Source organism: Chiloscyllium plagiosum, unplaced genomic scaffold, assembly GCF_037043375.1.
Source record: "Chiloscyllium plagiosum isolate Xiang-an unplaced genomic scaffold, Cpla_swu_hap1 HiC_scaffold_14, whole genome shotgun sequence".
Classification (NCBI taxonomy): Eukaryota; Metazoa; Chordata; class Chondrichthyes; order Orectolobiformes; family Hemiscylliidae; genus Chiloscyllium; species Chiloscyllium plagiosum.
In genome coordinates, this window is record NW_028270152.1 from 76,467,129 (window position 1) to 76,482,143 (window position 15,015).

Here is a 15,015-nt window from a genome sequence, read left to right on the forward strand (position 1 = left end):
CACCGGATCTGAAGAGTTAATTCTGATTTCTCTCCATAGATGCTGCTTTTCCAATACTTTGTGTTTTTGTTTCTTTCGGTTTTTAAACTCACAAGCAGAATCCATTAAGATTGTTATAATGGACTGGAAGGATTCAGTCACATTATTAAGTGTCTACCACAGACCAGAAAAGGAAGTAAAGGGACAAATATGTTGATAAATGTATGAAAGAAATAAGAAAATGGTGCATCGTGGGAATTGAACTTTCCTTAACAGATTTGTGAAGAATGACTGTGCACTATTTGTGTTAGAAGGCACAAAGAAGAGCAGGCTTATTGTTCACTGTCCTCGTGGGGATTTGCGAAGGTGCCTAGAGAAAATGAGTGGGACGGCAAAGTGAGTGACTTGTACAGATGATTGATGCATAGGAGATTTCTGGAAGAGTTTGGGTCTTGGCACCCAAAGATACAATGCTGATTAGCTTTCCCAGTCCCCTGAGGGTCTAAAATCCTGTCGGTGCACTATCTCCAGGTTTGGAGAGACCACAGTCCATGCACACCTGCTTGTTCTGAGAAACTGGTTTCTTCCTTCTGTCCTCAGTAAATATCAGTCCCTCAGAGCTTCAGTTAATTATGGAAGCAACTACCCTTCCCCCTCTCCATTCATTTGGTTTAATCAACATTGGGTATCAGCATGCAGCTCAGCATTCTAAATCATGCCTGGGCATCTTTAATTAAAATCTTTCCTTTGATAGAATGAAATGCCAAATCTATCTGATCTTTCTGATTAATTAGGAAACGCAGGTGCTGATACTGTGGCTCCAAGGACCATAATAAATAGAATCAGAAGTAGGTCACTTGACGCCTCAACATTCACCACCATTCATCTAGATCGTGGCTGACCCTTCAATTCAGTCCCATTTTCTTGCACTAACCCTTTAATAACTTTAATATCTAAAGTTCTATCAGTCTCGGTCTTGAGTATGCTACCGAGTTACTACAGCCTACGAGAATACAGAATTCTCTGTGTGAAGAAATTCCTCATCTTTGTCCTAAATCACCTGCCTCTTAAGTTTACACTGTGTCCACTGAATTTAAGACCCCAGCCAAGGAAATAGCTTTGTTGATCCTCAAAAGAATTTTGTAAATTTCAAGATCACCTTTTAGTCTTCTTAACTCTCGAGACTCTAGGCCCAATCTCCTCAATCTCTCATCAGACAGTCCCATATCCCAGGAATTAGTCTGGTGAATCTCCACAGCATTCTTCCTTCAATAAGGTCAGAACTGTATATAGTCCTCCAGATGTGGTCTCACCAATGCTCTATGCAGTTGTAGCAATATCTCTTTCTTCTCTACATAAAGTCTCTTGCTGTAAAGGCCAATGTACCATTTTCTTTTCTAATTGCTTGCAGTACCTGCATGCTAGCTTTCAGTAACTGGTGTACAAGGATATCAGATCCCTTTGAATGTCTGCATTTCCCAATCTCTTACCATTTTAGAAACACTCTGCGTTTCTGATTTTTCCAAACCAACTGGTAGCTTCATATTTTTTCACATTTATATTCCATAGGCTATTGTCTTGCCCACTCAGTGAACAAGTCCAAATCCTCTTGAAGCCTCTTTGCATCCTCCTCACAACTCAAATTCCCACCAGGTTTTGAACTGATGACAAATTTGAAAGTTAGGTCACATCCAAATCATTGGCATAGATTGTGAACTATTGAAGCCTAAGCACTGACGTTTGTATCCCACTGGTCATGGGCTTCCAAACTGAGAAGAACTTGTTTAGTCCTGTTCTATTTTCTGTCCATAAGCCAGTTCAGTGCATAACCCCCAACTCCAAGTGCTCTAATGTTGTTGTTTTTTATTTATTCCTGAGGTGTAGACATCACTGGCTGGGCCAACATTTTTTACCATCCTTAGTTGCCCTTGAGAAGGTGTTAGTGAGCTGCTTTCTTGAACCGCTGCTGTCCACATGCTGTACATAGATCCACAATGCTATAAGGGCTTTGTCCAAGCAGCACTGGGAGAGGAACTTTCAGATGTTGGTGTTCCCATTTATCTGCTGCCCTTGTTCTTTTAGACAGAAGTGGTAATGTATTTAGAAAGTGCTGTTTAAGGAACTTCTGATAAATGTCTGCAGTGCATCATGTAGATGGTACACTGTTGCTGCTGAGCATTAGTGATGGAAGGAGTGAAGATTTGTGGATGTGTTGCCAATTAAACAGGCTACTATGTCCTGGCCGGTGTCAAGATTCTTGACTGTTGTTGAAGCAAGTGGGTGTATTCCATCACACTCCTGACTTATGCCTTCTGGATTCTGACAGTCCTTTTAGAATCTGGAGGTGAGTTACTCATTGTAGGATTTGTAGTCGAAGAGTGTGGCGCTAGAAAAACACAGCAGTTCAGTTAGCATCCGAGGAGTAGGAGAGACGACATTTCAGGCATAAGCCCTTCATCCTGGTGAAAGGCTTATGCCCGAAACGTCGATTCTCCTACTCTTCGGATGCTGCTTGACATGCTATGCTTTTCCAGTGTCACACTTTTCAACTCTGACTCTCCAGCATCTGCAGTGCTCACTTTCTCCTAATTGCAGGATTTGTAGCCTGTGACTTGAATTGGTCGCCACTGTATTTATATGGCTATTCCAGTTCATCTTGTGGTCAATGTTAACCCCCAGAATGTTGGTAGTTGAGGATTCAGTGATGGTAGTGCCATTGATTATCAAGGGACGATGGTTGAATATCTGTTATTGGTGATTGTCATTGCCTGACAGTTGTGTGGTGCAAATCTGGATATTGTCCAGGTCTTGCTGCATTTGAGTATGGACTGCTTCAATATTTGAGGAGCTGTGAATGGTGCTAAATATTGTACAATCATCGGTGAACATCCCAACTTCTGACCTTATGATGGAGGGAAGATCATTGATGAAATAACTGAAGATAATTGAACCAAGACACTATCTAGACCAGGAGGCATGGGTTATAGAGTCAGAGCTGTACAGCATGGAAACAGACCCTTCGGTCCAACTCGTCCATGCCAACCAGATATCCTAAATGAAAGAAACTAGTCCCATTTGCCAGCATATGGGCCATATCCCTCAACTCTTCCTATTCATATACTCATCCAGATGCCTTTTAAATGTTGTAATTGTACTAGTCTCCACCACTTCATCTGGCAGCTCATTCCATACATGCACCACCCTCTGCATTAAAATGTTGCCCCTTAGGTCCCTTTTAAATCTTTCCCTTCTCACCTTAAGCCTAAGACCTCTAGTTTTGGAGTCCCCTACCCTGGGAAAGACCTTGGCAATTCACTCTATCCATGCCCCTTATGATTTTATAAACCCCTATAAGGTCATCCCTCAGCGCCAGGAAAAATAGCTTCAGCCTACTCAGCCACTCCAAACCCTCCAACCCTGGCAACATCCTTGTGAATCTTTTCTGAACCCTTTCAAGTTTCACAACATCCTTCCTATAGCAGGGAGATCAGAATTGCACACTGTATTCCAAAAGTGGTCTAACCAAAGTCCTGTACAGCCACAATATGACCTCCCAACTCCTGTACACAATACACTTACCAATAAAAACAAACATACCAAATGCCTTCTTCACTATCCTATCTACCTGCGACTCCACTTTCAAGAAACTATGAGCCTCCACTCCAAGGTCTCTTTGTTCAGCAACACTCTCCAGGACCTTACCATTAAGTGTATTAAGTCCTGTCCTGATTTGCTTTTCCAAAATGCAACTCCTCGCATTTATCTGAATTAAAATCCACCTGCCCCCAGCCCATTGGCCCATCTTGTACTCTGAGGAAACCTTCACTGTCCACTACACCTCCAATCTTGGTGTCATCTGCACACTTACTAACTATACCTTCTATGTGCACACCCAAATTATTTATATAAATGATGAAAAGCAGTGGAGCCAACATTGATCATTGTGGCACACTGCTGGTCACAGGCCTCCAGCCTGAAAAGCAACCCTCCACCACCACCCTCTGTCTTTTATCTTTGAGCCAATTCTGTATCCACATGACTAGTTCTCCCTTTATTCCATGTGACCCAACCTTACTAACCAGTCTACCATGAGGAATCATGTCAAACACTTTACTGAGTCCATACCAATCATGTGCACCACTCTGCCCTCATCAATCCTCTTTGTTACTTCCTCAGAAACTCAATCAAATTCGTGAGACATGATTTCCCATGTCCAAAGCCATGTTGACTATATTGATCTATTTTTATTGTCTATCAAGTAAAGGTTGATTTAAGAACATCTGCCCTGAGGTACTCCTGCAGAGGTGTCCTGAAACTGAGATGACTGACCTCTAACAAACACAACCATCTTCCTATGTGCTATGTATGACTCCAACTAACGAAGAGTTTGCTCCAATTCCCAATGATTGCAGTTTTACTACAACTCCTTGATGCCTCATTTGACCAAGTGTGACCTTGAGTGACAGCCAAAGACTGTCACTCTCACCTCACCTATGGAATTCAGCCCCTTTGTCCATAGTTGAGCCAAGGCTATAATGAGGTCAGGAGGCAGGTGTCCCTACCAGAACCCCAACTAAGCATCAGCAATCAGGTTATTGCTTCCATCACTTTACTGATGATCAAGAGTACGCTGATGGGCAGTAATTGGTAGATCGGATTTGTCTTGCTTTTTATGGACAGGACATCCTGGTCAATTTTCCACATTGTCGAATAGATGTCAGTGTTGTAGCTGTAGTGGGACAACTTGGCTAAGAGCAAGTTGGTAGTACTATTGCCAGAATGTTCTCAAGAACTATACCCTTTGCAGTGTCCAGAGCCTCTAGCTGGACACTGGAGGGAATTGAAATAGCTGAATTAGAAACTCTGAAGGAGGCTGAGAATGAATCATTCTGACTGAGGATTGTACTGAAACATTCAGCACAATCTTTTGCACTTATGTTTGGGCTCATTGAAGATAGGGCTGTTGGTGGAGTGTCCTCCTGCAATGGGGTTTTATAGCTATAGACAATGTTTTGTGGTCAAGTCCAGATTTAGTTTTTAATTTAAATTCCATGAATCCTTGTTCCCAATGATTTGGTGTGGTACTTTTAGCATATCCAGGATTCTGGGTCATACAGCATGGTGTAAGGATAATGAAAGCAGGTCAGTTAGCTCATTTGGCTGGATGGCTGGGTTGTGGTGCAGAGTATCACCAACAGCGTGGATTCAATTCCCTGTACAAGCTGAGGGCACCATGAAGGTCCCGTCTTCTCAACCTCACCCCTTCCCTGACCCCTCACCCCTTCCCTGACCCCTCACCCCTTCACGTTAAACTATCACCAGCCATCTCTCTTTCTAATGAGAGCCCTGTGGTTCTCTGGGACTGAAGTGACTTTAGTAATGGCCTGGTCAGTTTGAATGTAGTGTTCAGTTTAACACTACGCTGCTTCCAAACCTGATTGAGGATTTAGCCATAGTCAGGACTTGCTGAATGGATGTTTGCACAAATATCTTCATAAATAGTAGCATTCCCAGAGATATCAAGGTAGGAGAATAGTTTCACAACAATGAGTCTAGAACCATTAATAGTTGTATCTGGTGCTTCTTCTCATGTTCCTGGTGCTCTCTGAAGCATTGTCTTGTCTTTGAGATGCTGATTTGGAGACCAAGGTTTTGGCTGCCTTTTGAGAATTTGTTTGCTGTTGTCCAGATGTACTCCTTGTTGTGGGCAACCAGAGGCTGTGTGATCACTGTCTCTGTGACTTCGATGGAGACACATTGTCTGGAGATATTAAAGAGCTTTTTTGAGTGATCAAGGTGATAGAGATAGTTGAATCAACCAAATGAGACAAAACTCCTGAAGCAAGGGGCATTCTAGCAGTTTGGAAGTATTATATGTTTTCTGTTATGCAAGTGTAATATGTTTTTTCCAAACATGCAGTCACCTTCAAGAGTATTTGGAACCAAGAAAGTTTTCCACAGATATTACAGCCTTGGTTCAAAGTCCAATGGTGCATTACCTTAGCAGGGATGACAGTGGAGGAATAATGGCTGATATTTCTGTGTATAATGCAGAAGTTGCAGGATCAGTTCATTCCAAAAAGGAAGAAAGACCCTGGGAGGAGGCATGGGTGGCTGTGGTTGACGAGGAAAGTTAAGAAATATATAAAGTTAAAAGAGAAAAAGTATAACATAGCAAAGATAAGTGGGAAAACGGAGGACTGGGAGGCTTTTAAAGAACAACAGAGGATTACTAAGAAGGAAATACGCAGAGAAAAAATGAGGTACGAAGGTAAACTGGCCAATAATATAAAGGATTCTGGATTAGTGGTGCTGGAAGAGCACAGCAGTTCAGGCAGCATCCAAGGAGCTTCGAAATCGACATTTTGGGCAAAAGCCCTTCATCAGGAATAAAAGAGGATAGTTAAAGCTTTTTTAGGTATGTGAAAGGCAAAAAAATGGTTAAGACTAAAATTGAACCCTTGAAGACAGAAACAGGGGAATATATTATGGGGAACAAAGAAATGGCAGAAGAATTGAATTGGTACTTCATATCTGTGTTCACTGGGGAAGACACAAGCAATCTCCCTGAGGTAACAGTGGCTGAAGGACCTGAACTTAAGGAAATTTATATTTGCCAGGAATTGGTGTTGGAGAGACTGTTAGGTCTAAAGGTTGACAAGTCCCCAGGGCCTGATGGTCTACATCCCAAGGTACTGAAGGAGGTGGCTTGAGAAATCGTGGATGTATTGGTGATTATTTTCCAGAGTTCGATAGATTCGGGATCAGTTCCTGCGGATTGGAGGGTGGCTAATGTTGTACCATTTTTTAAGAAAGGTGGGAGAGAGAAAGCAGGAAATTATAGACCAGTTAGTCTGACCTCAGTGGCGGGAAAGATGCTGGAGTCTATTATAAAGGATGAAATTACGACACATCTGGATAGTAGTAACAGAATAGGTCAGAGTCAGCATGGATTTATGAGGGGAAATCTGATTGAGACATATAAGATTATGAGAGGGGATCTGATTGAGACATATAAGATTATTAAAGGGGAAATCATGCTTGACTAATCTTCTGGAATTTTTTGAGGATGTAACTCTGAAGATGGACGAGGGAGATCCAGTAGATGTAGTGTACCTGGACTTTCAGAAAGCTTTTGATAAAGTCCCACATAGGAGGTTAGTGAGCAAAATTAGGGCGCATGGTATTGGGGGCAAAGTACTAACTTGGAATGAAAGTTGGTTGGTTGATAGGAAACAAAGAGTAGTGATGAGTTAGGTGAGTAGTCAGATGCATGGCAGATGCAGTTTAATGTGGATAAATGTATGGTTATCCACTTTGGTGGCAAGAACAGGAAGGCAGATTACTACCTAAATGGAATCAACTTAGGTAAAGGGGCAGTACAGAGAGATCTGGGTGTTCTTGTACACCAGTCAATGAAGGTAAGCATGCAGGTACAGCAGGTAGTGAAGAAGGCTAATAGCATGCTGACCTTCATAACAAGAGGGATTGAGTATAGAAGCAAAGAGGTTCTTCTGCAGCTGTACAGGGCCCTGGTGAGACCACACCTGGAGTACTGGTCTCCAAACTTGAGGAAAGACATTCTGGCTATTGAGGGAGTGCAGCGTAGGTTCCTGGAATGGCGGGATTACCTTACACTGAAAGACTGGAGTGACTGGGCTTGTATACTCTTGAATTTAGAAGACTGAGAGGGGATCTGATTGAGACATATAAGATTATTAAAGGATTGGACACTGTGGAGGCAGGAAACATGTTTCCGCTGATGGGTGAGTGCCGAACCAGAGGACACAGCTTAAAAATATGGGGTAGACAATTTAGGACAGAGATGAGGAGAAACTTCTTCACCCAGACAGTGGTGGGTGTGTGGAATGCTCTGCCCCAGAGGGCAGAGAAGGCCCAGTCTCTGGATTATTTAAGAAAGAGTTGGATAGAGCTCTCAAGGATTGTGGAATCAAGGGTTATGGAGATAAGGCAGGAACAGGATACTGATTAAGGATGTTCAGCCATGATGATATTGAATGGTGGTGCAGGCTCGAAGGGCAGAATGGCCTACTCCTGCACCTATTGTCTATTGTCTATAACATGGACAAGAGAGCTGAATTCCAAAGGTGTGGTGAAAATGACAGCATATGACCCAAACGTAGGCATCAAAGAATGCTAAAGAAAATTGGAATCAAGGAAAACTGTCAGCTGATTGGAGTCAAATTTAGATGTTTGTGGTTGGTGAAAGTCAGTCAATTCAGCTCCAGGACATCGCTGCAGGAGTTTCTCAGAATAGTATCCTAGGCTCAACCATCGTCAGCTGCTTCCTCAATGACCTTCCCTCCATCAAAGTTAAAAGTGAAGATGTTTGCAATTACTGCATGGTACTTGTCATCATTCACAGCTCCTCAGATACTAAAATAGTCCACATTCAAATGCATGAGACCTGGACAATACCCAGGCATGGGATGAAAAGTGACAAGTCACATTTGCACCCACAAGTACCAGACAATGATTGTCTTGAATTAGAGACAAATCTAAGCATTGTTCCCTGACATTCAATGGCAGTAAATAGCCCACCTCCTGACTCACCAAAGCTGGACAACTGTCTATAATACAAATGTCAGGAGTGTTATGGAATGCTGCTCACTTGTCTGGATGTGCAGGTTCAACAACACTCGAAGCAAGATATCATTCAGGACAAAGCAGCCCACCTAACTGTTTTTACCTCCAATGTTCAGTAGCAGTAATACCATCTACAAGATTTTCTGCAGAAATTCACCTAAGATTCTTTGGCAGAACCTTCCAAACCAACAAAGCTACCATCTTGAAGAACAAGGGCAGCAGATACATGGAACACCACAATCTGCAAGCCACTCACCATTCTGTCTTGGAAGTATGTCATTGTTCTTCCAGTGTCACTGCGTCAAAATTCCTGGAATTCCCTCCCAAAATGCATTGTGGGTCTACCTACTTCAGAAGTTCAAGAGGCAGCTCAGCACCACCTTCTCTAGAGCAACTAGGGATGGACAATAAATACTAGCCCAGCCAGCAATGCTCAAATCCCTTGAATGAATTTCAAGGCAGTACCTCATAATCAGCACCCAGTGGTGGAAAGGATCCAAAATGTGTGGCATTTACTGAGGAGTAAGTCCTCTCTCAATCACAGGAAAGATTCTCACAAGGATCCTGTTGCACTGTCTACTAAACTTTGTAGATGATTTCCTTCCAGAATTACAGTGTGGTTGAGGATTAACTGTGGGACTGCTGATATGATGTTTGCAACAAGACAACTACAAGAAAAGTGCAAAGAGCAATATCAGGATCCATGTCCACTCTTCATAGATCTAACTAAAGCTTTTGAAAATATGAGTCAATCGGGTCTATGATGTCCAAACACATTTGTCAAAACCCTGTACCTGCTGTATCATGTTTTTGGATGTGTTTGTGCCTGTGGGGAGATACCTGATTTCTTTGTGATCATTAGCAATATAAAGCAAGGGCAGGTCAACTCTTCAATCTCTACTTTTCTGCAATACTTAAGGAATCTGTCAGAGATATTGTTGCAAGCATCAACATTAGGTTGCAATCAAAGAAGCTGTTCAATCTCTCCTGTAAACATAGTTCAATTAATTATTAAATATCTCAAAATCAGTGGCCCTCGTATCAACCCCTGGAGAGTTGTAATCTCTCCAATCCAAAAAAACCATTTGTCAGTATTGGCTGTTTCCAGGTGTTTAGCCTTCTAGAAATCTGCATGGTGATCAGAAATTTGCTGTTTAAGGGGGTAGTGGAAAGCTTAGAGCTATATCTTTCGATATTGAAAACCTCTGACATGGATGTTGTGTTTTAATTAAGCCTACAGTTGCTGATTTCCTGAACTTGGCATGGTGGAGCTCAGCTGCTGCCTGGTAAGATAATGCTCCTCTCTTTATCACTGTCTCACCAGAAAAGGAATGTGAAAATCTTTAGAGGCGATCTCTTATTGTGTAATACCGCAGTGCTCTTTGACAGTATAGCTGATGTGTGGTCAGAGTAGTGTCTGAGTACGTGTATAACATTGGGAGTAAGCCAGTTGTTTGACAGTGAGTCTGAGGCAGAGCAAGGGTCTTATGAATGTTCCATCCTACTTGTATTTTGTACTAAGAATGTATCTCTGAGGATTTAAAATTGAAATACTATCTCTCCTTGCTGTTTTTTCCCGTCTTCAAAATAATGACCCAATTCCATCAGCCAGATCATCACAAAAGACCTTTGGGAAGGAAAGCTTCAACATTTCCAATCTCAGGGTCTTTGTGAACCCACTCCCTTGTCACTAAAATTTCATTTAAATGACTGGGATCACATTCTTTACAGACTGCACCATGAACCATTGGAAGGAGTGTTCTTTCTCACCCTTTTGGTATTGGGTTGAGGAAAGTTTCCAATGCAAATCCATGAAATGAGTAGCTCTATGACGGGTTTATCAATGAGTAATGTTGATGCGGTTTTTAGCAAATTCAGTGTGGGTGGAGCAAAGGCACTAAACTGGAATTCACAGTCAAAACACAACAGTGCCAGAGATAATGCCCCATCTTTAGTGATGATTTTCAATTTCACTGCTCACATTATCAATCTCTATGGTTTTATTCATTTCCCAGGTCTTTATTGCAGCAATTGCTATACACCCTGACCTTACAATTCAGCTTCCAAACAGGTAAGAGCCTCTGGTATCTCTGAGGGTGGGACTATTTAGAAAGAAAAATTAAACAGATCAGTTGGGCTCTGGTTTATTTCTGCTTCAGATCACACAATTCCACCCAAAACACAACTTTCCTGTAGTTTAGACAAGACTGGTAGTTGCTTGTACAACATATGCCGAAGGGCCTGTTTCCACACCGTAGGGATTCTAACCTCTTGCTATCAAAATCCAGACCTATGGTTGTCTGATGTCACCTAATTAATGAGATCTTATTTAGATCCATTGCTACATGTGAGATAAGACAGTACACATTTCTCACACAAAAGGGCCCAGTTTTCTCAGATTTAAGTGCAGGTTGAACATATTCCATAACTGAGACCTTTATGGTGCTCAGGGACCTTTTGGCCTTCCTGGAGGAGGAAGGTTGGGACAGAGTGTGAAAGTTGTCACCTAACTCAGGTGGGAGCAGATGTTTGCACACCTGCCTCAATTCCTTTGTTGGATCACCCTGAAGAGGTGGACCATGGGCTCTACACTCAGCCCTTCTCCAGTTAAAGAGATACAGGGTCAGCAAATATGCAGAAACCAACATTAACAGAAATATCAGCCTAGATGAGTGCTACTGAGGGAGATGGGTGGATGGGAATTTCATTTGAGCAGTAAATGGACAACGGTCCAACCACATTGTCGCTATTGGAGGCTTTTGGCCTGTGAGATGCTTTATGTATCAGAGGACATGGAGTCAGTGAAATGACTGGGGCCATTGAACCTGAAAATGTCAGCTAATCCACCTCACGATAAATGTAACAATAATGTCAGTCTTTAGATCTTAACTGCAAAACATTAATTCTGGTCCATAATACTGTGTAATATGCTGGTATTTTCAGGTAAGTTATTTGAACTAATTGCCAGTATGATTCTGTTAATTCTCCTTATTCTTTTGTTACTAGATGATACCTTTGCAGACGGTATTGAACTGAAAGAGACGAGCTGTGTCACCAAGCAGACACAATACTACTTTGGCAACAACAGTAGATCCTACAGCAACTTAATTGACTGCAGTAACTGCTCCAGGTTAGCAACTAATACAAGGTTCAATCCCCATTGAACTGATGTTAAAAGAAAGGAGTGTGTTGCTAAGTCACCACAGTTAAACATGGTTTCCCTGTTGGCCCAGTACAGGCACCGGGTAGAAGGGGAGAACATTTTCAGAGGGAAACAGCCAATGCAGATGTGGCCTATGAATGGAAAAATTACTGTTGTAAACCATCAAGGCAATATAGAATCATAGAAAGGTCACAGCACAGGAAGAAGCCATTCAGCCTATTATATCTGTGCTCAAACTGCAAAGGAGCAAACATTTTGATGGCTGCTAGAGTGACCCCTTAAAATCAGTTTTATGATTACAATTTGACACATTTTTAGAATTACCTTACAACAAGTGCCCAGTTTATGTCTCAAGCCAACCCACTGTGCAGGACAGTCAGCACCAGCTGGAGTTGAGGCTCAGGAAAGAGTTCCACTAGATCATTACAGCAGGAAAATTATTTCATAAGCCGAGAAATCTAAAGAATTCTGGAGGGCCTCGTATGCCTTTTGGATAATCAAGATCTCAACCATTCATGGTCAAGATGGCTCAGATTAATTTTTCAGGTTTTCAATGTGACAGAGATCTTTTCATCACTGGTTTTGTTCCACTTGGCTAAGTTTCAAAGTCAACTTTTATATGTGGTTGTATCAGGACAACCACTGCAGATTGTCAATGAATCTTTCTGTCTTGTCACAGGTTTTATCATGCACAGAGACTGGCTAACACCAACCTTCTCTTTGTGGTTGCCGAGAAGCTAACTTGTAGTCAGTGTGACCGAAGCAAACTGATCCAGTCTGAGGTGCGATGTATCCTGTCCTTGAATAATTGTACATAGCTCCACAATGAGCACGTGAATTCACCAAGCCTTAAGGAAGTCTGTTGTGAGGAGGGTCAGTGATCTGGAGTGGAGGGAGTGGTCAATGAGCTGGAGTGGGGCAATCCAATGCTTTGTTATAAACTATGCTGTAGATTTTCACAATGTCTGATTCCAGGTAAGTTTAAATTAATAAGAAAAAGTTCCTGATCTAAATCATTAATTTCCGTTGTTACGTATTTCCCAGGTCTTGTTATTAACCTGACTCCTCTTCACTAGTCATATATTCACTTTTTTTCTCTTCCGGAATAGGCAGCATCACCTCAGTGTAGTACAAGGTGATTGAGTCATACAAAATTTTAATCATACATGTGAGTTGTACATTACTATTTGTTCCTGAATTGTTCTGTCCTTTGTTTGTTGCTTTACTGAGGTTCTGAGAACACTTGACCCAATTCCTGTACAGTTTGAATGTTGGGTATGTCCAGCTCTTGCACCTATCAGAGCGAAGAGGTTTGAGTGCTTTTTAAATAATACCCATTTCCGGTCCACTTCTTTCAAATTATGTCTCCGTTTAGAGAGCTGGGTGTTCCCTAGTTTAAAACTTATACCTTCATCTATTTCTATTCTTTCCTGTAACTCCAAAATCTGGCTGAATTCCAACTAGTCGTATAAGGAGAAGAGAGGAAAAAAGGAAGCAAAATTAGCCTGCCAAATTGTGAATTAAGTATTACTATCTGAGATGAAAATTCACCTCTCTCCATTTATTGTACACAATGGTTCAGGTCGGGTCTACCTGAGCATCTTGATCCAAAGCTCCCTGTAGATTCAGGGTGCAGAATACTCTAACATGTGGATGATGAATTCCCACAGCCTCATTGCAAATGTGAAAGTGTTGAATTAGAATCAAATTTCACCAACTCTACATTTACCAACAGTTGTTTTGGTTTCCAAAGCTTCTAAACTGAGTTATTTTTAATTCAGTTGAACACCAAAGAATTCTAAGTAGTTGAGCTGTACTTTGTTCCTTGTTGTCCATCAATCAATATTTAAATTACTGAAGTGCAGTGAATTGAACAGAAATGTTACAACATTTGCAGAAAACTCTCATGCATCAAATTACAAGAGATCTGAAGATAAATTTAACTGTATTTTTTCCATGGTGCAATAGTTCAGTGAGCTTTCAAATCAATAAAGATTACACTGTAATGTGATATGGATAATTACCCATTGACATATTGTCAGCTCCACCAATCCAACCAGCCAAGCTTTCAGATTAAATCAGCCTGGCTTTAAAATGTTATATAATTTTGCAAAGGTTGGTTCAACTAAAGCCTAACTACTAATTAGAGCATATCACATTTCTTCAGATGTGAGAGAGTACAGTTAATGACTTTCTAAAGAGAAATCAAAAAAATCCAAAACAACAATGTAGACCTCAACAAAAAATAGATTTGATTAGCTAAATAGCCTATTTGTGCTCCTACTTGTGTCAAATGGCCATTTTGCTTGTTGTGTGCATGAAAGCTCTTTGTATGAGCAAATCAGCTAGTGCCATGCTGCCACCCTTTCCACTTAATCCTGCATTTTGTTCTTTTCATTTGTCTAGCCAAATTCCTTTGAGTGCTATAATTGAATCTGCCTTTATCACCCTCTTAGGTAGTGTATTCCAGATCTTAAACACAATCATTTTGTAAAGAAGATGTTATCTTTGTACTTCCGATGCTTATTTGCCTAAAATCTTAAATGATGTACCCAGATTATCAATCCTCTGCCAAGGCTAATAGTTCCTCTCTGTCCACCCTGGACAGAGTTTGTTTGAATAATGTGGTCCAGTCCTGGCTAGTTTTGCCTCTGTGGGATTGGCTGCAGTTTTGCTTTGCATGGGACCCAGTACAGTGCACTAGTTCCTTAACATTTTCACCCTCAGCTGATGGACCAGATCAGTGTGAAGAGGTGCTGAAGCCTAGGTATCGGAAAGCACCTGAAGACTGTTTTGATTACAATGCAGCAGTAAGTGTCACCATTCATCTTCGTTCGTGGGATAATAGAAAGAGAGGATTTTCTGTATGTCTCCTTCTCCTGAACACATACCAATTGCTTCACATTGTGTGATGGTTAGTTTGGCATGGTTACGATCAAGATAACCAGGTAGATGTGAGAGAAAGACAGGGTATTTAACAATGCAAACTCACTCCAGAACTTGAAATTGAGGCCTGAGGAAATCGTGGGTAACACTACACTGAGTATTTTCTTTTTGAAGAGTCTTGAGAGAGGTTATAATGAAATGTTTTATAATCTTGAAAGTTTAACCAAAGAGAACCTGTACCTGAATGTGGATGTTTCTGAACTCTCTGAATAGCTATAGCTGGAAATTATAAGATTATATTTCTTGCAACTGTAGATATCTTTTTAATCAACCCATTCAGAAATGTTATATACCTCTGGAGCAGGTAGACTTGAACACAG

General features: G+C 41.3%; 1 protein-coding gene across 4 annotated transcripts in view; it reads left to right on the plus strand.

Annotated features, from left to right (window-relative positions):
* Nucleotides 1–15,015, plus strand: part of cacna2d2a (calcium voltage-gated channel auxiliary subunit alpha2delta 2a) — an 824,866-nt gene that overhangs the window by 796,266 nt on the left and 13,585 nt on the right. For all 4 annotated transcript variants that reach the window (XM_043708451.2, XM_043708452.2, XM_043708454.2 and 1 more), the window contains 5 exons: nt 9,820–9,872; nt 10,602–10,657; nt 11,593–11,716; nt 12,429–12,538; nt 14,477–14,559. In XM_043708451.2, coding sequence (XP_043564386.1) covers nt 9,820–9,872; nt 10,602–10,657; nt 11,593–11,716; nt 12,429–12,538; nt 14,477–14,559 — 426 coding nt within the window. The remainder of the gene's footprint in view (nt 1–9,819; nt 9,873–10,601; nt 10,658–11,592; nt 11,717–12,428; nt 12,539–14,476; nt 14,560–15,015) is intronic.